Raw genomic sequence first — 25473 nt, forward strand, 5'->3', positions numbered from 1 at the left:
AAGCGTGAATGAAATGCACGGATCTTAAATTAACACGTGTGAAGCCGCGGGAAGCAGCTATTACGTGGTAGTTCATTGCCATCGCTGAATAACAGACAGCATGCTCCTTCCGGACAACGCACTGAAGTCTAATCAGGTCAAGCAAGACAAATGACAGTTACAATATTTAAAATACCATTATCTGTGTAATTGCTATGAGACTTGGTGATTCAATAATTTTCTATATAACATAGAACTCAACATTATAATCTGAAACTAAAAAATAAGGGATGAAATCTCTCTTATTTTCGCACTCAAACGAAATGTTTTTCATATGATTAATAACACATTAGTAGTTTTTTGCTTGAAATATTAATTCTTTGAAACACAATATTTTACAGTTTAATTATGTTTTGGTTTTGTTGGTAAATTACAATATATATATAAAGTCAAAAATTTTAATAGTTATCATTCATATTTTATAATAATTATATTCATAAATTATTGCACCTGTAGCCAGTGTTACAATTATGAATTTCAATGTAATTGAATGATTTTAAAACATTTGTTCATAATAATTATATTTTTAAATATTTGATAAAAAATATACATATTTACATGCCATGGATACATGTCTATTGTCCGAATACAGTTTTATCATCATAATGTTGCCTATGTATTTTGGGATCGGACGCAGAATTACATACTCTATGGTAGGTATATTTCACAACCGTAGTTATCTGTGGCCGCTTTATAGTTTACACATTTGGCGGCAAAATGCAATTAATAATTTGTAATATTGATGTTTTTCTTGTCAGATCATGGTATGAAAGCTTAAAATGTATATTAATACAGAGCAATGACTGACTTCATACAAATTATTATAATATGTCGTAAAGAACTTTCTAAAGATACCTATAGGCTTTTAATTGTCAAAGTTAGATCGTTATAGACCCATTCTTATTCTTGTATTGGTTGAATAACGGCTAACGGCAAAATATTTTGATGTTAATGTTTAAAGCGAAGATTTTACGGAATAAACTTGGTAATATTTATGGTACTTTGCGCTTTTCAAGAAACTTTGATATCGATGGTTCATAACGGGAAGATTTTTTATAACTCGCCATGAATTCAAGCCTCTTTAATAATTAATCAAAACCACATTTTACAATGTCGAAGTATATAGTATTTCATAATTTCTTTACTTTCCGTAGATATTTAAAACTGACCCTGTTTTATGTGTAATTCAAATAGTTAACATAAATAAAAAAATCATTTATATATTACCTGTAATGTAGATGTTTTCAATTCTTGATCCTGGGTTTGATGAAAATCTATGAAATATTAAATAGCTATTTAAATTTCTATTTTGGATAGATCAATGTTAAAATCACTATTTGTCTATTAGTAAAGACTTGACTTCTTGAATAATTTGATGAACATTTTAAAATAACTTTATTTTTCTACAGACATATTCTTAGCGATGGACGCTTAGTAGTAGGAGCTCGTCGGTCCATGGTGGACGCTGGAGGAGGTGGAAGCAGCACCATTATTCGGTGTCGAGCATCAAATAAAGCTGGCGTCACACTTTCACGGCCAGTTCTTTTACAACCAGGTAGGTTATTCCTACTATCTAGTATTAGTATAAGATCCCGATATACAACGACCTTCAGCGAGATGCTTATTTAATGAAACGTATTTTATATTTAATTTAATATGTCAATAAATATAATCCATATGGGTTGCCTAGCAAATTTCAGTCCAGAGTATGTTTAATTAATATTAAAAATAAATATTTTTTTAAACATTTCACCGGTATGATTATTAGATAAATTCTATACCAATCGAAAGTATGAAGCCCATAGAATATGCAAACGTTAGGTTGTTTGTAATCAATTCATTATTTATGTGTATATTTTTTATGTGACACTAAAGTATATAGTTATATAAAAAATAAAGTTATACATATACATAATAATATACATACATACGTTTCATTAAATAAGCATCTCGGTGAAGGTCGTTGTATATCGGGATCTTAGACCATATGAGATTTAAATTAAGAACATTTATTAAATAAAAAAGGTTGTTAAAAAATTGAAGCGATTGCGCTTAAGCGAATACCTTATTAGTTTATAATTACACATGTGTGTGTGCTATTCAATCATAAACAACCTCTGGGTCTCGGGTCGAAACGAACAGGCGACAATCATTTCAGTATTTAATTTCATTCTGGTATAGGTAATCGTTGTCTCAAATTCAAAAGCAAAATTATGAGTCTATTAAGTTGACCAATTAACTTTTAGTTACGAGAAACATGAAAGTGGAAACAGCCCACGGCTGAGTACATGGATAAACTTTTAATTAAGGCATTAAACTGACACATAACATGAAGTTCGAAACTGTCTTTTGTTTAAAGAAAAGAAACATTTTAAAATTGCGACGTTTTCTAAACGAAGTTTTCACGTTTTCCGAGCTCGTTAAAAGTTATAATAATCTTCATGATATCATGTTACGAAACTTAGCGGCAGGTGGCAGATAAAATTCATTTTTATAGTGTCTTTCATTATTGAATGGCTCGGTTTAGTTTTTTTGTAAACCGGCCTTAATATTTTACTAAACGAACATTTATGTTTCGGTTGAAAGAGCCGGTGACTCTCAGCTTTAAACTTAATAATTTCCCCTTCAATAAAAATAAATAAGGTTCTTTAACATCAAATTTAAAAAAAATAAAGCTGACCATATGAAAGGAACAAGAACACGATATTTACTTTTATAATGTGGAACTGGAGATAGGGCTAAAATATGCTGACGAAAACATTTTCAATAGAATTACTTTTCCATTAAAAGAAAAAGTTTTAATTAAAGATTAAGCGACGAAATTTGCTGCGTCTCGTACAAAGCCTTGTTATAAAGAATCCGGAATATTTTTCATTGAAAATAGCGCTTTTATTTTACGACGATTTTTCATTATAGAGAATTTATGCTCCTACTGTCTGTGGGTAGCACTTAAAGATTATAAATAGACTCGGGGCGCTTACCCCGTTTATTACTTTATCTTTTTGTTTTTACCAATCATTTGCAGTACTATTTTTATAATGTTCTAAATAAGAAAATACCTAATAAGTAAGATAAGATATATTTTATCGTAAAATAATTATTTACTAATCTGTAAAAACCGTTTTACATTATTGTTTCGAAATTATAGTAAAGTATATTAAAACATTGTCCATAGTTTGTATTAACTTCGTAAATCTATCAAAACAAAATTTGAATTTGACGAGAAACTCGAATTTAGAACGTTCGTTTTTTTTATAATATTCCAGAGTTAATATATTTATAATACTTAATTTATAATATATGTAATACTTAATTTATAGAAACCGTTTCCTTTTTTCTGATAACTAACGTTATAGTATTCGTAAAGTTTACTTGAAAATACTTGACGAAACTTCAGATGATTTTCACTAAAAAATAACAGCGACTATATCAATAAAATGTCCAAATGTATTTAATATTTTACTGAAATATTCCAAGACGCCCTACAAAATACGGACTACACAGGTTTACTTACCATATTTTAATATTTTCTTATTCAATGAACTTTACTACAAAGGGAAACATATTGGAGGGACTGGGAGCTGATTTATATTCAAATAACTTTTAAAATATTCGACTCTTGTTAGACTATAAAATATGCATTATTACTTTATAAATTCGACGACTCATTGGTCTAGTGGTTAGTACCCCTGACTGCGAATCCATGGGTCCCGGGTTCGATCCCCGGCTGAGACGAACATCGATGTGATGAGCATTTTTTGTTGTGGTTAGGTCTTGGGTGTTTAAATATGTATTTATATGTCTATCTATCTATAATATGTATGTATATCCGTTGCCTAGTACCCATAACACAAGCTTCACCAGCCTAGCATGGGACTAGGTCAATTGGTGTGAATTGTCTTTATAAAAAAGAAAAAAAAATAAAAAATACATATTATATATGGTGCAAGAATCGGGGGAAAATGACACAGATTAGAATTATTGATGCCGTCTGATTAGTCAGATATTATTTTCTAAAGAGACGCAGAAATGTCCCATGGGTAACTGGAATGGACAGAGCGGAACTTTGTTCCTGGGTTCGATTCCCTATAAATGCCCATGATTGACGGAACACAAAAATCTGTGTACCCCATTTCATTGTGAATTTCGCTATATGCTAGAATAAAATGGTATTTTGGAAAAGGTTTTAAAGACTTTTTGTGTCATCTTTTGTATGACCTTTCTTTTAAAACTGGTCTTTTCAATATATAAATTGTTCTGGTACTAGAATCAATAGTTCAAAAACTACCAGAACTTTTGAGCTACGAATAGCGTAAATGCCAATAAAAGCAATACCAAACAATAAAAAATTGTTTGTGCAAATTTTAATTGGCGTAAAAAATTCAATAACAAGAACTCGTAATTGTGCGACGTCAATACGCAATAATGAGGCATTCCAGACAAAACAGAAGCGAATTGATTTATTTTTTGTTTGTTATAAGAAAATATTGAATAGTTTTAAATAAAACAATTATAATGCCAATTAATGTTTAGTTATAGAATGAATTCATTCGTTTGCTATTTGGTCTTAGAAAATATAATTCCATAAAATAAATAGAAATTCTCGTCGAAATCACAATGGGTGCCAAGTTCTATATCTAAGAAACGGTTGAAACATTTCCTCTCTAATCTCAGGATAACTGTGACCTACCCATTAGGTATGGGTAGAGTCCAGCCAGCAAGTATATAAACTAAATTTTTGCTATTATGTTACCAGCATGTTGTTAAAGGAATCAAGATTACACGTGGTGAAAAATCAACCGCTTGACACAAATACAACATTTGATAATGATACGAAAAAAAACGTAAATTTATAGAGACTACATCTTCCCATTTTTATTCTAATTGTTTTTGTAGTTGACGACAGCGTCCTCACAACTACAGTGAAGCAACTGACTCCCGCAAAATTAGGCGGATCGGTAGTTTTACGATGTGAGATATCACCACAAATAGGCTTCACAGACATAAAATGGCTTCAGGATGGACTTCCTCTCACTACTGGGTATATCGGTACAGGTACGTTGTTACTATGTCTTGTTCCAAGAAACAATTCTCCTACGCCTGTATGTACACTTTTTGATGGACAAATTTATTTATTTTGTACTTCTACAGTTAACTTACATTATACATAAGAAAAAACAATTACACTTAATATATATCCAGAGATAGAATACATCTATATATATATAAGAAAAATGGTCTTCGTTTGTGGCTCCTTCACGGCTAAACCACTGATCGTATCGACATGAAACTACTGCCATTCGATGGGAATTTTTTTATTGCTGTTTTACTTTTATGAAAATTTATACATACGGACTTCACCGCGGAAACATTCGGGGAGGCTTCCTAGAACCTAAAAACGTCAACATCTGTTAAAAGCTCGATTTTCGAAAATTTCAATTTTCTTAGCGGGAAGTTAAAAAGAAAAATATGAAAAATATGAAAAAAAATAAAATAATGAAACATAAATTTTAATTCGTCCAGCAAAGCGGGCGCGAAACGGCTAGTAATATATTATACACAAAAAAGTCCAAACATTTACGAAACCTAGAAATAAATCAATAAAAATTATTATATACATTTAACTAAGTAATACCTAATTCGTGTGTTTTGTGTGATGGTGTGTAAGTGAGATTATTTACGGGTGTGTATGTGGCCTGTGGGGTGTACGTTATTTAGCGCTATGGATATTCTTAATAATCCTTTTAATCATATTCTACGATAGCTTAAACAAGTCGATACATTCGAGAATAGATCCAATATTGACTAGAAGCAGAGTTATAGGTTGTTTTTTCAGAGACAAGGTGGATATCTGGTGCGGGAGGCCTATTATTAGGATCAGACCTGACGCAAGCCGACGTAGAAGCTGAATATAAATGTATTGCGGTAGACACACCCAGTTCCACGTCAAAGCTAACGACAGATGGTAAGAATTATTCGTAAAACTAAGAACGTAATTCCTTTTTCTTTTGTAACAAAATTGTGTCTACCGTCAATAAGCAAGTGGTAAGGTATTTCCGAACCAATTTGACTTAGGGTCCTTCAAGAAAAGAGCGTACCAATTCTTAAAAGGCCGGCAACGCACTCGCGAGCCCTCTGGCATTAAGAGTGTCCATGGGCGGCGGTATCACTTAACATCAGGTGAGCGTCCTGCCCGTTTGCCCCCCGTTCTATATAAAAAAAAGGTGCTAGAAATACTGTTTGACCTAGTTATTTATTTCTCCAACACGATAGCGTAATTATGTGTTTTTTAAAACAGAAAGCACCTGGTTAGAAAGTGTGGAGGTCAATTCCATTGAAGCTCGAATAGGCGACACCGTCATATTGCCGTGCATTTTTCGACATATCAACAGATACGCAATGACGTAAGTTTGTCTTTGGTATGAGATGTAATAAAATAGGTTAATTACAAGTTTATGTAATGTTTTTCTTACTAGGTAACTTATATTTAGTTTTTAAAAATATTGCCCAGATAAAATTATTTTGAACCATAGCTGTTAAACTATATCTTAATCAGTCTCTTAAATCTCTCTCTTGTGGGAGAGTATATAGATCATAAGTTTTGTCAACAATTATAATTAACTGTTCTTCTGTCGCCAATTGTGACATCATGATATCTAGGTATGACATTTGCATACCTATTTTTATATGGCTATGTGCGGTACTTTTTTGTAATTGATCATTCAAATTATTATTGTAGGTACAATAATACGGTCATATTTAGGTTTTTTCAAAATTACTCAGGGAAGCACCATTTACGCGTGTCTTGCACACCCTGAATATGCATGTGAGACATATATATATATTTAGTTGCACACTGGCTGAATGTACAAGCATTGCATTATTTAAAAAAAAACCTGTTTTGTTTATATGTAATATTATTTTCTCAGTTAAAATTTTATATTAGTATATTTTCTATTGTATTAGTATGAAGTTACAGAAATAATAGAAAATAAGGTTCCTAATAAATAAATAAAAATGTAAGTTATTGCCATTCTGTGCCTGTCACCTGATGTTCTCCTTGACCGTACGAGCAGGTGTTAAATGAGCACATAGACAGAAAGTCCATTAGTAACAGTCTGGTTTGAACCTACAACCTCAAGGATGAGAGTCGCAAGCTGAAGCCACTAGACCAGCACTACTACTTACTACTACTACTACTACTAGCGTATAAAATAAAGTAGGTAATAATAATTAAACTTTTGAATAGATGGCAGCGACAAGACGCAAATGGAGTTTGGGTGACTGCGTCAGGGGAAGGGGTTGTTCGAAGTGGAGCGTTGATCTTACCGAATGTGCAGTTCCAACACGCGGTCAGATACGCCTGCTCACCTGGTATAGAGAGCACACCGCGTCTCATTGTAAGGCTAGTGGTGTATGAGCCATTGACTGTAACCGTTACGCCGAATCCTTTGGTAAGTATATAGCACTACTGTATTTCAAATTACTGTATAGTTAAGAATAGTTTGAGACGCAATTTCCGGATGTAATCACTAGAAATAGATTAACCCAACCAACAAGCTTTCTTTTAATAAAGAAATAAATAATTAATTATTTTTAAAACAAACTTCTTGTAATAAAGAAATAAATAATTAATTATTTTTAAAACAAAATGTCTTAAAAAACAAAATCGACAAACAACGGTTTAATCGTTAAAGGATTGATGTTCAATAAGAGATTCGTTTTATTAGAAGTACAAAGAGAACTTTAAAGATAGAAATAAAGTCAAATCCTTGCTCTTTGGATACGATTGATAGAAGATATTGTTTCTATAGCTTTTTATTAATTAAATCTTAAAGTATGTTAACATAAATACTTTAAAAGATAGCTAACGGATTTCAATAAACACAAGGCAACCGTATCGTATATAGTGAAACCGCATTGGATAGGTCTTGTCGTACTTACCTGGACTAGTTAGTACTAGAGAAGGGACAAGTTAAAAGTACCCATAACCGACTGGCATGCATTGTCTTAAATGTGGATGAGCGAGAGAGGTTTGCCAGGACTGTAGCTAGTGGAGATCCGTGGTCTCTGCCTACCCCTTCGGTAGGTAGAAAAATGGCATGATAATTTTACAGATTCGTATGTATATTTAATTTGGTTTACCTAAAGTGCGTGCTCCTATTTCACCAAACTTTGTTTTTAATTTATTTTTTTATTATTAATTACTTAAGATGTCATGTGGTACATGGTGTAATGGTTGCAGCTCCTTACAAACGTTGTATAAAACAAAAAACATGGCGATTAAAAACAGTGGCGGAGAGTTTATTGTCATTTCTTTTCTTCCGTTCTACGCCCTTGATTTAAGAACTAGCACTAAATGTAAAGTAAGAAGCATTTCATATACATTTCTTTTTTGACGTTCATAAGTGTACATTGTTACCTATATGAATAAATGATTTTTGACTTGACTAAATGCGTATTGCTCGCGTATACCGATTAACGTAAATACAATTTTCAGTTGATAGGCACTGGAGGGTCTGGCCAGTTTAACTGTTCAGTATCAGGAGGTAGGGGTGGAGGGGTCACACTAAGCTGGCAACATGAAGGCAGGCCGTTACACTCTGCACAGTCCAAATTAACATTAGGACCTGTGAGGGCCCACCATGCTGGTGTTTACCAATGCACGGCTTATGACCACTCGGATTCAGCCATTTCTGGGGCTGAACTTATAATTGCTGGTAATATTTTGTGCAATTCACTATAATAATTTTATAGTCTAAAAATGTTTGCGAGTTATTTTAGTTAAATGAAGACATTTATTCATAAAAATACATATTACATACATTTAGAACTGAGTTCAAATTATTTTTGAATAATTATGTAATATAGAACTGTGCCGTGTCTTTCTTACGTTATTTATTATTTAAAAATAGAAGCATTTGATATAAATAAGGAATCATTTATTTAAATTCTAAGAATTCCGTTAATACATTCCGCAACTGTTTTATCATATTTTTTTCTAATAATCCCATATAGCTTTTGTTAATAAAAATTAACGTTTGAGTCAAGAAGGCGGTTTAATATATATGAACTACGTTTTAGACAGACCTCCAAGACTGGTGACGACATTCAGTGAGGTCATAACTCGTGTTGGGCAAAGCATTGTTCTAAGATGTGCAGCTACTGGTTTACCACCTCCTAGAATAGTCTGGACTTTGGACGGCAGACCTCTTCCATCAGCACCGGAAAAGTGAGATCCTAAATATTTTTTTAAATCTCTGGATCTTCTGAACCGTGTTGAACATTATTTTACCGGTAGAAGTCTACGTGACTGTCCTAGGTTACATTGTTTAATAAACGAAAACATACTCTTACAATTTGATCCTAATTTGGATATATGTAATCATAACAATCAAATATACTAGTTTACTTAATTTGTATTTACAATTTTCTTAACCTATAAAGTAATAATAAAAATTATTATAAATTAAAAAGAAAATAAAAACAGATTTCAAAAGTTTGGTCTCTGTGGCAATGTACCTTTAACGCAGCATTTCCTCGCTGAAGGTTATATACCCTTTTTGTGGTAGTGTGATTAATTACTATATATATTTAGATAAGTGGGAGAAAAAACGTTCGAACAAAAGAAAAACGAATAAAAGCTTGATGAAAGCCTACAAAAAAGTCAGCGATAGCATATGTCTAACCTTATATTATATCAAAATTATACTGACTGTTCGCGATAAACTCTGAAGCTACTGTACGGACTTTATTGCGGTTTTCATCAATATGTATAATGATTCATGAGGAAGGTTTTATTTTTCAAGTTGTACGGGTCACTGTTGGCGTAAGCCGGGTTGCTAGTAATATATAAGCTCTTTGAACATGTTTGTCTTGCGCTTGCGCTTGTAAAGCCAATTTGACGCGGAAATTCATGTTCTACTTCAGCGTGCAAAAAGATATTTTTTTGATAATTTTTTGAAATTTACTTTCAAAATTCATAATTTTTAGTTAAACTGCTTTAGGAATAACACTAGTACCATATTTAAGACTTAAGATTTATAATAATTTTTAAATGTTTTATATGGACTTACTACATTGGTGCTGTTATCATAATCATATTTATGAATCATATATCGTATATAATATTTTAGATATACAATAAATACGAGGGCAGAATCCCTCCCAGGAAGTGAGGAAGGGAGTATAATATCGACTTTAAATATAAATATTAGAACTGCCGATGAAGGAGGCCGATATGGGTGTAATGCAACAAATTCTGGCGGGTCGCAGGCGCATCATGCAAGGATTAATGTTTTTGGTATATTATTAATAATAAACAATGCTTTTACTCTTTTAATAATAAGCCGCTATTGGTCTTAAATCAAAGATGTCTGAAATTTCTACCAACTTATACGGTGTTCTTTGACTGTCTATTTGCATACTTAAATTGAAAAATATTCCATGTTTTTTTATTATTACATATTTTTCATAGTTTATAGAGAATTTTTAAATCTTAGAAACTTTCTTTCGTGTAATATAAGACGTATATAGAACTGCAAAGAGTGGCTCATTATTCCTTATCAAAATTAAAAACAAAACAAAATTTATTGTAACACGATTCGGTGCCAAAAATCAATGAGTTTTTAATCGTCAACCTATATACCTAATAAGTGATGGTCATTCGAAAGTATAAGGATAGTCTTAGGAATATTTCATAGGATCAATGAAAACATACTTAATACTATGGTCCTCTCGCTCATACCCCGTATATAATAAATAACTTACCGTTTATTACATTTAATTCTCTTGATAATAAAAGTATCTAAACTACTAACTAATCAATGAAAATTGATCTATGACTATACTTTAGCAATAAAAAAACTAACGTGACTAAGATATTTGGAAAATTAAGTATTTTTTGGATGCCTGAGCTTTGGGCTCAATTGACATGTTTCTTATTTTGAAGACTATTCTTAATAGAACATTTAGCCAAATATATGGTGCAATTAACCTTATATTGCGAATTTGATTTTTAATTATTCATTATGTGATATGCTCATGCTCCGATATCTTTAATAATTTTTATTGCATTTTTATAAGGGTTTGTGAATAATTTTAGGCTCCCCCAACATTAGATATTTACCACCGATGCATGTAAAAGTTGAAGCTGATGTCATAATTTATTGCCCTTATTCTGGATATCCTATTAAGTAAGTATTATATTATATTTACATAGTAATAAATAAATATGTGTATGTTTCATTAAATTAATGAGTTTCCATCACATAATTATCGATGCTATTCAAGGTCATGGTACAAAGGGCTAATGTCATTGAAAAATAAAAAACTTAATGAATTAGTGGTTAATTTTTAGGTAGGTTACTTTTAATTGTGAAATGGTATGTGTTAATAGAACACAAGAACAGAGTGTCTTCCCCTTAACTGTATCTAATGTTATTGAACGTTTTCTTAAGATAATTATCATATACGATATCGTCTATCTTATTTTTTATTTACTATCAAATAAGTGGTAGAAAATTAGGTTAGATTGAAATTAATTATTTATTAGTCTTAAGTTAAGGCTAAACTGTAATGTTCAATGATTTCTCAAGAGACATTTATAAAAAAGCATCTTGAGTAATAATTACATGCAATTAACTCATTGACCGCTTTCGGATATACAAAAGCCGAGCCTTTCGTCGGACTTAAAACCTTCATACTTTTAAGTGAAGTATGTATAGTGAGATGTTTTTGGGTCTAAGTATATTTTAATATCTCTTTCTTAATTACTATGCTGTTTCGCTGTATGTAGGTACGTTAGATAAACTAGTCACTAACCAATGTTTAATTTCTGACTAATTAATGACTTATCAAATCATCAAAATTATTATAGTCAAAAACCTTTACGTTAGAGTGAGTGAGTGCACGAGTATTAAACGCTCACTGCAAGATTGCTGAAAATCACTCGAAACATCGAATTGTGTGAATATTATATGGCGTGATTAAAGAAGTCTCATATACTAATTATAAATTAATTTTAAATATACACTCAAAATCAAAATAAGTATCTTTAAGGGAGGTTGTTTGGAGGCGTGATGATGGATCATTGATTGAATCACCAATGGGATCTGCCGAAGAACGTGGCATTTTGAGGTTACCGTCTGTGAGGAGTTCTGCTGCTGGAAGCTATACCTGTGAAGTTAGGGCTGAAAGTGGAGAGCTGGCAAGGCGGACGGTTCGGATCGAAGTACATAGTAAGTTATACAAAAATTAATGTAAAATTAAGAAAAAGTTGAATATATTGTATTAAAAGTTGAATAATAGTATTGAAAAAGATTTTCGATTTCCTCATATCCAATATTATATATTTATTTAGTTATATTTTATATAGTTTTGTCAATGTTTTTCGTATTCTTTTTTTAAAAATAGCATTTTTGAGATGGCTACATAACTCGTTTTTTATCTATATTAGAAAAGATTATATGTAACAATAAAAATAGTACCAGAGTTTGTTTAAATGCGTAATTAAATTAAAATGCATTGTAACATATTTGTTACAATGCATTTTTTATTATATATAAAAAATATATATTTTGTTAGTTCAGTTTAAAGAAGCTGATCAACCTTCTGCGCCTGATACACGCTGGCGACTTTTTGGGTCCAGTGTTTGCCCGGTTTCCTCACGTTACCGTACGGTTGAGTGTTAAATGCTCACAAAGAAAAGGCCATTAGTTTATAGACGGGGAGTGAACCTACGACCTCAGGACTGAAAATCTCAAGCTGAAGGCTAACTGGTCTATCTAATTAAGTTACTAAGTCGACTTACTTATTACTATGACTCAAATAACATTTCTTTTTTATATTTTAGAACCTCCGAAAATCGCATCATTTCAATTTCCGGAAGAGATAGAAGTGGGTGGAAGTACGCAAGCGACCTGTAGCCTGGTATCCGGTGATAAACCGATACAATTCACATGGCAAAAGGACAATTTACCAATCCCTTCAGTATTAAAAGTACGTATAAACGTTTATTACCTACATTTTATTCTGTTTTTTAGCACAAAAAAATTGGAAAAATTCAATCAAAAAATGAATCATTGACTTCTCATAAATGGTTTTTTATGTATTTAACAACGCAAAATAAATTTAAGTTTAAGTATTGACGCTCTGCAAACCTCTTTCTTAGTATTCGTCTCATAAAGTCGGAATATCTCTTGACATACAAAGAAGATTACTTCTCATACATTATCAAAACTATTATTTACCTTTCCTGGTGTATTTTATCAGGTTGAACAAAAAAATATGGATTTCTTCACAATACTAGTGATACAGGGGTTGACTTCAATGCACAGCGGTGAATATTCGTGTCGGGCCACAAATGAATTTGGAAGTGTTAGCCACTCGGCAGTTTTGGTTGTGAAAGGTTGGTGTTTAAAATATTTGTTCTAACTTATTTCAGAGCGTAGATTAGTCTGTACTAGTTATTTTTTTAAATATATACGGGGTGTTTTATAAAACACATATTTTGTACAATTCGAAATTATTGTACATTTTAGTATTCTTATGTTTAAATCGAGTCGAGTTTACGTTTTCCATAGTATTTTTAAAATTATTTCTCGCTAGGAAAAGAAAGCTTCCTCTTTAAGAGATTGTTTATTAGAGATTAGACCCCTCGTTACCTTCCTAATTAATTGACTTTTCTTATCACTGTGTAAATTACATATAATTAATAATTATCTAGTGAGTGTGGAAGTATTCATATTTTTAACATTAGTTAAATTAGACTTCTAATGCATATAAATTGAGAATTTAAATTAGAAAGTAAAATAAACAGATTATAAGAGTATACTGATAATTTTGTATATATACAATATTAAGGTATATTAAAACCATAGTGTGAAATAAGAATAACGCTAATTAGTTTCGTTTCGTAAGGAAACAGAATTGAAAAATAGGCAAAAGTATTTTTCCATACAGCCTCACAATTATCTGCGCTCGGCATGCCGTTTGCCAAGCGTGACGAGTATTGGAAACCCAAGTCTCCTTATTTAAATAAGAAATAGATGATAAACGAAACAGTCTCGCTACAGAGGCACCGTTGTGGGTGTGGCGAGCACAGAACACTTCAGTTTCGGCCGGGGCTGCAGTTCTCTTGCCTTGTTCTGCCAAAGGACAGCCTCAGCCGAGAATAACCTGGGAATTTTCTAGTGGTAAGTTTCCATAGTATGTGATGTGGTTCAAGTGTTTTATTATTTTATGGAGCTTTAAAGAATTGCGTTCTTTTCATTATCTAATAGACTTGTGTAAATGCACGTAAAAAATTAAAACTTTTGCTTCAAAAATAAAAAATTAACATTTTATACTTTCTTAACAGTTAGTGATGATTTTTATTTTAGTCGTTATTGGTAGCTTTTGCAGCCCTGCGATTCTGTAACTCACTTTTCAATTTGAGCGCGACCGCCGCTCTGAAAACCGCTGTGTGACTTCGAAAAGTGAGTTACAGAATCGCAGGGCAGGGGTGTTGAGAACAAGACTTATTTATTTTATTCTCGGTACTATTTCTTAGTCCAAACACTTATATATTGACATTAATGCTGTACCCACAGACAGTGTACAAGGCAAAAGTTACGAATAATACATATAATAAATTTGGGTGTAATGCGACATTTCCCTCTTAATTATTTAATAATTTCATTATCTAAATATTTAGAGTTGTTGCGCCTACGTATTGGATTTTATAGTGTAGTTAAAGTTTTTATACCGATTCAAATAGATGGCGAAAGCTGGCGTCATATTCTATGGGGTCAGACAGAGGGTAGTGAAATCAGCGAAGGATCAATTCTCTCAGACGGTACAGTGTGGCTTCGGACGGCTACGCCTGAGCACGAGGGCTGGTACAGGTGTACTGCCAGAGTTCAACATTCCTTCTTACACCATGTTTTCTTTTTGGATGTTAGAGGTGTGCTTGATGGTTTAAAAAGTTTTCTACTTTCATATCTTAATATATATAAATTACGTGTCACGTTGTTTGTCCGCTATGGACTCCTAAAGTACCGAACCGATATCAATCAAATTTGCACACCGTGTGTAGTTTGATCCAACTTAAAAGATAGGATAGCTTACATCTCAATTTATACCCGCAATATTATTTTATTGCAAAATATTTATTTATTATTTGATAGTCACAATTCTAACAGATGGCGCTGTGTTGAAAGTACCAACGTTTCACATAAGCTACAATTTAATGGCATAACCACCAAAAAAGCATGGTGGTCCCCATGACTGGTGTTCTCCTACTGTTTCCTTTGAATAGTTTGCTACTATGTAATATAACAAAAACCTTAGCCGCAGCAACGCTTGGCCGGTCTGCTAGTATTGTATAAATCTTCTGTGCGTGTTTTTGTAATGAAACTCACCTTAAACGGCTTGACTGATTTTGATGAAATTTTTGTGTGTTTTTTTCGTGAAGTGTTTGAATTTACAATTAAGTAAATGTTTTTTTTATTTAATAAATCTTTATATATACACAAATCGTCATTACTTTATGATTATTGACTCCTTTTACTATTGTTTATTTTTAACACAAAGTTTCACTAAACAGAACCACCAAAGTTAAGCCGTGGGGGTGGGGCTGGTGAGAGTCAATGGGTGGTACGTGGTACTCCTGCGAGACTGACTTGTACAGTCAAAGGGGAACCGGAGATTCACGTGCATTGGACTCATGACTCGCACCCGCTTTCTCTACAGTAAGTAATACATATATCTACTATATAAAAATAAGTCGGGTTTTCCTTCCTGACGCTATAACTCCAGAACGCACGAACCGATTTCCACGGTTTTGCATTCGTTGGAAAGGTCTCGGGCTCCGTGAGGTTTATAGCAAAGAAAATGCAGGAAAAATTTCAACAGAAAAGCGGGATCACCAAACGAAATGTTACATAAAACGAAGCCATCTGGTGGCGAAACGGAGTTCGCCGAGTTTGCTAGTATTTTATAAAAAGTCGAATTTTAAATATTTTGTTAGTTTTTGCTGTGCGCCGGTGCGTTCTTCACACTACTATTAAATCTGAATTTAGTAAGTGTTAAAATCAGATGTTTTAGAATTTTGTTACCCAGTCGTAGAACTTTGTGTCTGTAAAACACAAAATTTTCATCGAGATGATGTGGCAATTTACTTGCAATTATTACAAACGTCATGAAGTGACCAATTCTAAGATCGGCCTTGACACAGTCACCGTCTAGTGGTTAGTACCCCTGACTGCGAATCCATGGGTCCCGGGTTCAATCCCCAGCTGAGACGAACATCGATGTGATGAGCATTTGGTGTTGTGCTTAGGTCTTGGGTGTTTAAATATGTATTTATATGTCTATCTATCTCTAATATGTATGTATATCCGTTGCCTAGTACCCATAACACAAGCTTCACCAGCTTAGCATGGGACTAGGTCAATTGGTGTGAATTGTAAAAAAAAAACATTAAATATATATATGTATAGATCTATATATATCCTGGCAATGAGTTAAGTAGTTTTAGCGTTGGTTTCAGATATGACCTACTTCCCTAATTTACGTTAGTAACGGCCGAAGGTTTTAAACTCTAAGTGAGACACAGGTGCGGTCTGTAGGTTTATTAAGCGTGCTCTATTTGTAGATATATATAGACATTTATCTACTTCATTTTGTATTTTATTGTTTATAAGCTAACAGGTTTCAGTACCTAATTTTGATCGATTATAAGGACAGACACGCCAGATTTCAATAGGTATTTATTCTCCGTCCAAGGAATGAAAAAATGCGATGAACTGCCTGGGGTTTGAACGCAGGATGGGTTACAACACTCTCGTTTGTCTGTTGGTTCGACCATTGATGAAATTAAAGCCCTTTAAGAATTAAGATTATTAAGAGTTTGTTTGGGTAAAATAAAAATAAAATATGTTTATTATGGAATATAAGATACAGGTATCACTTATTCCACGTCATTAAATTTGAATTTGTAGGCATCGCTACTCATCGGCAAAGAAGACAGAGGGTGTAGGCCGAGAGAAAAAAAGCCGGCGTAAAAAACTCTCGGTACTCTTTTAAAATACTAAATCATCAAACACCACTTATTTTAAAACATATATCGCAAATTAATAAATGTGAACGCACTAATCAAATTGAACTATTATTGTGGTATATGGTTGCATTTAGCAAAGTAGGCTGGCTATATAACAACATACTACGACCAAAGTAATGCGAGTAAAACAGCAGATAAGAAATGATGAGGGCCAAAACAAATTCTAGTATAAAATTCGATCCACTGAAGTATTTCCGAACCAATTCGACTTAGACCTTCAAGAAAAGAGCGTGCCAATTCCTGAAAGGCCGGCAACGCACTCGCGAGCCCTTTGGCATTGAGAGTGTCCATGGGTATCACTTAACATCAGGTGAGCCTCCTGCCCGTTTGCCCCCTTTTCTATAAAAAAAAAAAACATCCTAACTGAACACTCGATCATGCTCCATTAATTTATTTTAATAAAACCTTTTTAGTGGTTCTGGAGGAGTAGAGATGCGAGATTTAGGTAACGGTGCAATGATGTCTGAAATTACGATCGCTCACGCTGAGCCGGAACATGCGGGAGATTATCGATGCCTCGCGAGGAACTTGTATGGCACAGATGAACTTGTCTTCAAGCTTTATGTGAAAGGTATTTAGATTATAGTCAGATAATTAGCAAATTTTGCTTTATGTAACCAATTTTTTAGGTTTTAAAATTATTAATATTGTAGTGTACTTAAGAAATCTGTGCTAATCTAATATATAAAATTCTCGTGTCGCGGTGTTTGTAGTTAAACTCCTCCGAAACGGCATGACCGATTCTCATGAAATTTTGTGTGCATATTGGGTATGTCTGAGAATCGGACAACATCTATTTTTCATCCCCCTAAATATTAAGGGTAGTCCACCCCAAAATTATTATGTTTTTAATTTTTAGATAAATTTTATTTTATTTTATGATACAGCATTAAAAAATAAACAACCCCTAATTTTCACCCCTCTACGATTAAACCCCTATTTTTTATTATAAATGATATACATGGCAAAACGACGTTTGCCGGATCAGCTAGTAGTTTATACATTTTTAGTATACACTACGTATATTTATAAACACATTGTGTTTATAAGATAATTAATTGTGTTATATTACACAATTAATTATCTTTTCTTATATGATTATTATAATTGGGCTTATTTTTTTCAGTTTTTAATATTAGAATGAACTCTATATTAATATTTAAAATCTTATATTTTTTGGTGAACTGATTTATAAAACAACATGACGGTATGGTCATCTCTCACTACGTACTTACCTACAACTACTGACGCGTTGATTTAGTCCTATATAAAAAACATTATTGGCAATATTTTACTTTTATAGAACGTCCAAATACTCCCGAAGAAGTTCGCATATCAGAAGTCTGGTCGCGCAAAGCCCGTGTAACATGGCGTGTAACACGACAAATCATTGTCTCACACTACACGCTACAATATCGCTCCCTCGCCCGCGACCTAACAAACGCTCCGCTCAACGCTCTGCTACCCGCTCCATTACCCTCCCCCGAGACGTGGGACTCGCACGAAGTCCTCAACGTAACACTGGCTAATTCGGATTTGCTTCATGTCGCGTAAGTTAGCTCAGGCTTATGAATATGATAATGCTTTGCAGATTTCAACTTCGTCCTGTTAATTTATTTATGCTGACTTTTTTGAGGCGACCATTTTTAAGATATTTGTAGGATGTTGGGTATTTTTGTGATATTTTACATACTAGTACGAAACTTTTCAGTGCAGACAGAGCACAGCAGTGATACCCGGCTGTGCTCTGTCTATATGCTTATTTAATATTCGATCGGACGCTGAAGGATAACATCGTGAGGAAACCGGATTGGTCTTAAACACAAAAAGTCGACGGCATATTTCAGATACAGAAGGCTGATCACCTACTTGCCTATTCGATTGATAAATGATCATGAAGCAGATTCAGAAATCTGAGGCGCAGACCTAAAAAGGTCACGGCCACGGATTTTTTTTACGAAACCTTTCAGTTTCTATATTTTCATTAAAAAAATGTTTAATGAGGGTTTTTTAACAAGCCTCAAGGTCACTCAAAGAAAGTCTACTGTAGCTTAGGGATTCCCATTGCACCTAAAGAACGTTGGTGTAGCGTTGCGACAACGAGTTCTATTTCTGTATTTGTAATGTAGATAATTTGCAACATTAAACACAGCAGAACATTGAATTTGTGAATAAACTCAACTGTACCCACTCAGGTCAGAAGGACCTAGTCGAGCAGGGGCATTAGTGTCCGGATTATATCCTGACACTCGCTACGTGCTACGAATAGCCGCCCATAACGATGTCGGTTCCTCCCCGTTCACATTAGCGCTACACTTCACTACGAGGGAGGAAGGTATGTACTACGGCGTAGCACTTCGTCTATCATACATCTTATAATAGTAGCGGATAAAAATCTGGTTTGCTCCAAATATTTATTTATTAAAAATTAGGCTGTATGTGTAGTAATTGTTTACTCTTTTTTGATTATTTAGCAATGTCTAAAGTTTATGTTTATACAACATTGTGAGTATAAGCTGCGAAGGTTTGCTACCTTAGCGATAAAGATGAGTTCTTAACGTTTATTATAAACTAAATGAATAGTCATTGAATTCAGCAAAATTGAATTTAAATAAAATAAAAGGCATTCAATGTGCTTCTAATTAGCAATAACTAAGAATTCTATCTGTAGTAATTCAAAGAAATATTTGCTGAATGACTCTATTTTATACATAGACTTTTTAAAGCAGTTACAGTTAATTATATCAAAATAATCTTCCAAATTTATGAGATTTTTTTCAGCTATGTCATTTATAGCTTAGTCGCTATTACAGTTTATTGTTCTTCAGTATAAAAGGCAGAATTCAAAACTAAACTTTGGTGGTGAAATTTATACAAATGTTATATTATGTGTTTATTATTACTCTATACACCTTATATTAATTATCCCTATTAATGTTGCGATTCAGATAAATAAGTAGAAACAATATTTACTAGAGGCTTTAATAAGACGGTAATTCCCTAGCTCCAGGAGGAGTGCCACGCGACATATCCTTAAGAGCTCTGCGCGCTCGAGAATTACATGCTACTTGGCAGGTAGGCTAAATAGTAATTTATTGTTGTTTATTTTGTCGTAAATATAAATATTATATAATTTCATGAAGTACCGTAATGTAATCTTTAACTAAACCTACTATAAAAGTATTTATTTGTTTGAAATAAAATACCGGTTCAATTTTATAGAAAAGTTGGGGATCTCAAAGTCTAGTTTTTATACATCAATATATTTGAACTTAAAATATCTTTACGTTTTCTCGATACCAAAATTAAATAAACGTCCAAATAGCCGAGCTAATAATCTGAAATTGTAAATACTGAACATTTGTTTAATTAAAATTAACTTATAATAATCTAACATTATTTCTGTGTAAAAATTAGTCTTAATAAATTTAGCGAATTTCATAATATAAAGTATGGCTAGACGCAGTCCTAACCTAATAATGACTAAAATTTATATATTTTTTTTTTTATACTATCCAGTTTTAATTATTTTACAATGTAGGTTACATTATTGTTTAAATAAATGTGTATTGTAATATTCTTTTTGAGCTAATTCTTCATAGAGTTTAAAATTATATTACAAGATTCGCTATATACAGACGCATTTTTGTATTAGAGTAAAATTTATTTGGGCTACAGATGTACACTAACTCTTTCCTTTTAGCCACCACCGCGTGAATCATGGCATGGTACTTTACTTGGCTACACAGTTCGTTGGTGGGAGGCATCAGAAGAAGGCAAAGGTAGCGACAATGCCTCGGAGAGCGGAGCCAGTTCCGATGCCACAAGTACGACAATACGAGGTTTAAAACCAGCTACTCGGTATGCAGTTACGATCAGAGCGTATAATGCAGCTGGGAATGGTCCTTCATCACAACCTCATTATCGGCATACTTTGGAGTCACGTGAGTATTTTTAATGTTTAGTAATGCGTGTGCTCAGCATGGCGAGACTATGCTTCACTTCGGGTCACTGTTTTTATAATTATTTAATTATTAATAAGTATTAATTACAAAGCGCAAATTCGACCTCACATGGAGTACTGTGGGCGGCGTGCCATGTACATTTCTGGGCGGGAGCTCCCCAATACTGAGATACGACCTCCAAATGTTCAAAAAGCGAGTCTACTCCTCCCTCAAAGGCCGGCAACGCACCCACTAAAAATGGGTGTCTATGGGCTGCGCAGACTGCCCTTTTTGGTCGTCCCGCAAGCTCGTTTGCCCCCCTATTTTATAAAAAAAAAAAAAAATACTGGGCTTCTTCCCCTTAACTGTATTCCACTGCAGGCTTAACGAAGAGCCGTTCGAATCGTCGACGCCAAATCACTAACCGAGCGGCCCTTCGCGTTGCGTAGAGATGTGGTGCCTCTGTGTATCACCTTAACGTCCGTCGTTTTACGAATGAGCATTTTTTAAGGCAGTTTTTGACGCGCACCACCACTATGTGGAACTAACAGGTCAATGAAGTATTTCCGAACCAATTGACTTAGGATCCTTCAAGATATGGAAGAAGGCGAGGCAATTTACTTTCTGGTCGTAGGTATTCTTTTAATCCTACGGAACTAGCGCGACAAACGCGCAGTTGCCTTTTTTCACTGTCGTCTAAGATAAATGAATTTGCAATGGTGTTAAATTTATTGCCCAATTTTATCTTAATTTATTTGTATGAAAAAATACATTTAAATTACATTTTCCTTTTACTGTTATGAAAATATGCATGTAACACCTTGCACTAAACCGTACATTGAGTTTTATTTAAAGAAATATTGTCTGAATTTTATTTAGTTATCTGGTTGGTTTGAGCATTATTGGTTAACGTTAAACTTGGCAATAATTTTAGTAGTCATCTCTCAAGACAATTTCCGTTTGAACCAAGTCTAAGTGGGAAATCTAGTGAACTATCATGTACAAAGTAATTACGAAACTGTCCCGACCTTTGTAGAAGTTCTCGTTATGAAACTATTCCCAGAATTATGTCATCTTCCATTCCGCTAACTTCCGATGTAAAATTAATAGATCTTTAGGTTCTTTGCAATTTGATTTCTTCTTCTTCTTATCTTTTGTTATTTTTAAAACATTTCGTCAAAGCGCGTTTAATTGTCACAATTTTCTAAGTATGTATTGAGTTTTGATTAAAGACTTATAAATTACGTTTCATTTATATTCAAAATTATAACATATAATTCATAATTTATTTCGTTTTAATTTTTAAATTGATATTTATTTAAAACGATATTCGCGCCTCATTGGAATAATTATTAGGCTTTTGTGGATACTGAAAACTTCAATAAAATTTCTATAACAATCGTTTCTTAACTAAGAAAATAACAAGATTTTTTCAACTCAAACAGCCCCAATTGGAAGTCCAGAAGGCCTAACATGTGTATCGAGTGGTTCAACGTCGCTCCGCGTATCCTGGCGCCCGCCCGCCCTAGACTCACAGGGCGGCCTCATCACTCACTACACTTTGCAATACACGCGACGCGATGCCGATCCATTACTGCCGGTTCAAGATGCACATTTACGTGTTCAGGTATATTGAACTGAATCCAAAAAAGTTATTAGTTTGACCTGTATGTACGTGATAGTCTTGGAATTAGATAAATGAATATTCATGATTCAAAACATCTGTTTAAAACGCCTATTTATTTTTTATATACTATGTATCTTTTACAATTTATTATGACATATTTCATAGAAATACTACTAAAAAAATCCTTGATCGTATGACGAATTAGAGTTTGTTTTCTATATATAGAGAGCGTAGTAATTCAGACATCGGAGAGGGAAATCTATAGTTTCGATCCTAATTTCTAGTCTAATTTATTAATAGGGAGAAGAAACAACTGTGTCTCGGCTTACACCATTCGCGGAATATGATCTAAGAGTCCGCGCACACAATGCTGCTGGAGATGGTCCATTATCCCCAGCGCAGGTCTGCAGGACTGATGAAGATGGTGAGCTATTCATGACTTAATTATATATATATATACCATTAGTCACTTGATCTTTATAGAAATATGATTTCGGCATATTTATTTGGACCACAAAATTAATATTAATAATAATATTAATTTGAAGCGGCTGAAAAAAATAAAGCATGTAAGTACAGGGGTCTAGGCTCAGAATATGATTTTGTCCCATTCGGTGTCGAGACCCTTGGTCCGTGGTCGCTTTAAGGCTTTTTAAAGAAATTTCAAAAAGGTTAGTCGACATCACAGGAGACCGAAGATTTGGCAGCTACCACGGACAAAGAATTAGTCTAGCTATTCAAAGGGGGAACGCTGCCAGTATCTTCGGAACCTTGCCTAAAGGACTCCTTTTAATGATATATTTTAGTTTATGTTAAGTTTAGTTATTTATTTCAATGTATATTATTTTATTATTATATGAGTGATATTTTAAAGTTGCATGTTACTAATTATATTTCGTGTTATATTGAACGATAAGAAATTGAACATTTTATACGATTTTACATGAGTTACCGACTGTTTTAATTAAATATACTTTTTATAGTACCAAGTGCTCCAAGTGGTATCAAGCTGATTGCCCTCAGCGAGAGATCCCTTCGCGCGTCTTGGCTTCCGCCAGTGGAACCAAATGGCAGATTGACCCACTACTCACTTTATGTCAAAGATCTATCCGGGTAAGAAATTTTTGTTTAGCTTTCAATAAATGTTAGAATATCTTCCTTACATTTTCTAATAGATATTAAAATCAGTAGCTCTATCACGAGCTTGACTACTAAGTATTACATATTTGTATGAAAAATTGGTTAAGCGTAGAACAGACTTTCATACAAATATTTAACACACACACATTTGCCAAACCCATAGTCAACATAGTTACAAAACAGATTTCTTTTCACTTGGTATTATCTAGGTCACACGAAGCAAACGTGACCCGTGTCAACTCGTGCACTGAGAGCGAAGGGTCAACAGTGGAGTGTATGAAGACCCTAAGAGGTCTTCGTTCAGGGAGGACATATGAGGCCTGGGTGAGAGCGTCTACTGGAGCGGGAGAGGGACCTACCTCCACTGTCGTAGAGTGTCAGACAACTGCTTTAGGTGAAAAAATTGCATTTTCTATCGTATAATGATATAATTTAAATAAATAATTAATCTTTGTTGTGAATAACTTTTCATTAGTATAACGAATCCAAGTTCGATTCAATGCTTATTCACCAAATTATTGATGAAATATGAAGTACCAAATTAAAATCAAAATATTCTTTATTCATGTAGTAATTGTATAGGTAGTTATCATTAAATACATTATGCTTCAAAATTATATTTACCGTCAGTCCTTAAATCAACGGCGTAGAATGGACGAGAAGAACTGAAATAAACTCTCGGAGAGTTTATTTCAGTCACTCTTTTAAATTGCCAAGTGTTTCTTTAACCTGATTTTTTTTTAAAACATACTGCAAGCAATTTTCTACGTATGTCTGGAATTACCTTGTAGTACTATTTAGTGCTATATAAATGATTAGGACTATAAATAGCCAACCTCTTGTTAAAACAACTTTGTTTGTTTTGATTACGTTTATAACCTTCACAAGAAATGTTATTAAGGACATACTCCTAAATTACTATTTTACACTACATCCAGAGGCATAATTTCATTATAAATTCCTTTGCTTTAGCTCCTGCTCGAATCTCTTCATTCGGTGGAGTAGCAGTGGAGTCAGCAGGCAATTCCCTTTCACTACGTTGTGTAGTGGGAGGAGTCCCTCCTCCATCCAAGCGATGGCTGCGAGGAGGAAATCCTCTTCATATAAGGTCTCCATTCCAATTGGATGGAGATGCTTTGATGATACGGAGTAAGTAGACTAATCCTTTTGAGATATCTGTAGGTAAAACATTTAAAATTGTTTTTATTTCTTTTTAGGCGATTTAAGTTTTTGTCGTCTAATTTCAGTGTCAGTGCACCAAGTACATTTACTATCGTTGTAAAATCTAATGTATCGTGAAGTCTTAAACTCTTCTGGTCTCTTAAAAAAATCAGAAGACAGTTGTAGACCTTTTAGGCCTGGACCTCAGAGTTGTGTTGTGTGTGTGTTTCGTGATCATTTGTATTTTCTAAAAGGCAAGTATGCGATCGGCCTTCTGTTCCTTACGGTGACACCGTGTGTCTTCAAGAGTTCGTCTTTATTTCAGATTTATTTTACTTCAATTATGATATTATGATATAATAATATTATAATTTCTAATAAAAAAAAATCCGCATAACATTTCTTTAAAATCCGATCATACGAATTTTTTATTGAATTGAATTTGCATATAAACATTGCTA

The 25473-nt window shown here is 33.4% G+C and overlaps 1 protein-coding gene across 2 annotated transcripts in view; it reads left to right on the forward strand.

Moving 5' to 3' along the window:
- The window catches only part of LOC125057465 (Down syndrome cell adhesion molecule-like protein Dscam2), a 39913-nt gene that overhangs the window by 8079 nt on the left and 6361 nt on the right, over positions 1 to 25473 (forward strand). For both annotated transcript variants that reach the window (XM_047661187.1, XM_047661189.1), the window contains exons 3-27: positions 1449 to 1594; positions 4936 to 5094; positions 5876 to 6004; positions 6338 to 6443; positions 7289 to 7493; positions 8540 to 8759; positions 9124 to 9271; positions 10176 to 10342; positions 11144 to 11234; positions 12100 to 12278; positions 12893 to 13038; positions 13312 to 13447; positions 14115 to 14234; positions 14798 to 14983; positions 15626 to 15770; positions 17554 to 17711; positions 18444 to 18690; positions 19336 to 19475; positions 20145 to 20215; positions 20844 to 21084; positions 22530 to 22711; positions 23012 to 23135; positions 23695 to 23824; positions 24061 to 24245; positions 24824 to 25000. In XM_047661187.1, coding sequence (XP_047517143.1) covers positions 1449 to 1594; positions 4936 to 5094; positions 5876 to 6004; positions 6338 to 6443; positions 7289 to 7493; positions 8540 to 8759; positions 9124 to 9271; positions 10176 to 10342; positions 11144 to 11234; positions 12100 to 12278; positions 12893 to 13038; positions 13312 to 13447; positions 14115 to 14234; positions 14798 to 14983; positions 15626 to 15770; positions 17554 to 17711; positions 18444 to 18690; positions 19336 to 19475; positions 20145 to 20215; positions 20844 to 21084; positions 22530 to 22711; positions 23012 to 23135; positions 23695 to 23824; positions 24061 to 24245; positions 24824 to 25000 — 3938 coding nt within the window. The remainder of the gene's footprint in view (positions 1 to 1448; positions 1595 to 4935; positions 5095 to 5875; positions 6005 to 6337; positions 6444 to 7288; positions 7494 to 8539; positions 8760 to 9123; positions 9272 to 10175; positions 10343 to 11143; positions 11235 to 12099; positions 12279 to 12892; positions 13039 to 13311; positions 13448 to 14114; positions 14235 to 14797; positions 14984 to 15625; positions 15771 to 17553; positions 17712 to 18443; positions 18691 to 19335; positions 19476 to 20144; positions 20216 to 20843; positions 21085 to 22529; positions 22712 to 23011; positions 23136 to 23694; positions 23825 to 24060; positions 24246 to 24823; positions 25001 to 25473) is intronic.

Source organism: Pieris napi, chromosome 16, assembly GCF_905475465.1.
Source record: "Pieris napi chromosome 16, ilPieNapi1.2, whole genome shotgun sequence".
NCBI classification, from domain to species: Eukaryota; Metazoa; Arthropoda; class Insecta; order Lepidoptera; family Pieridae; genus Pieris; species Pieris napi.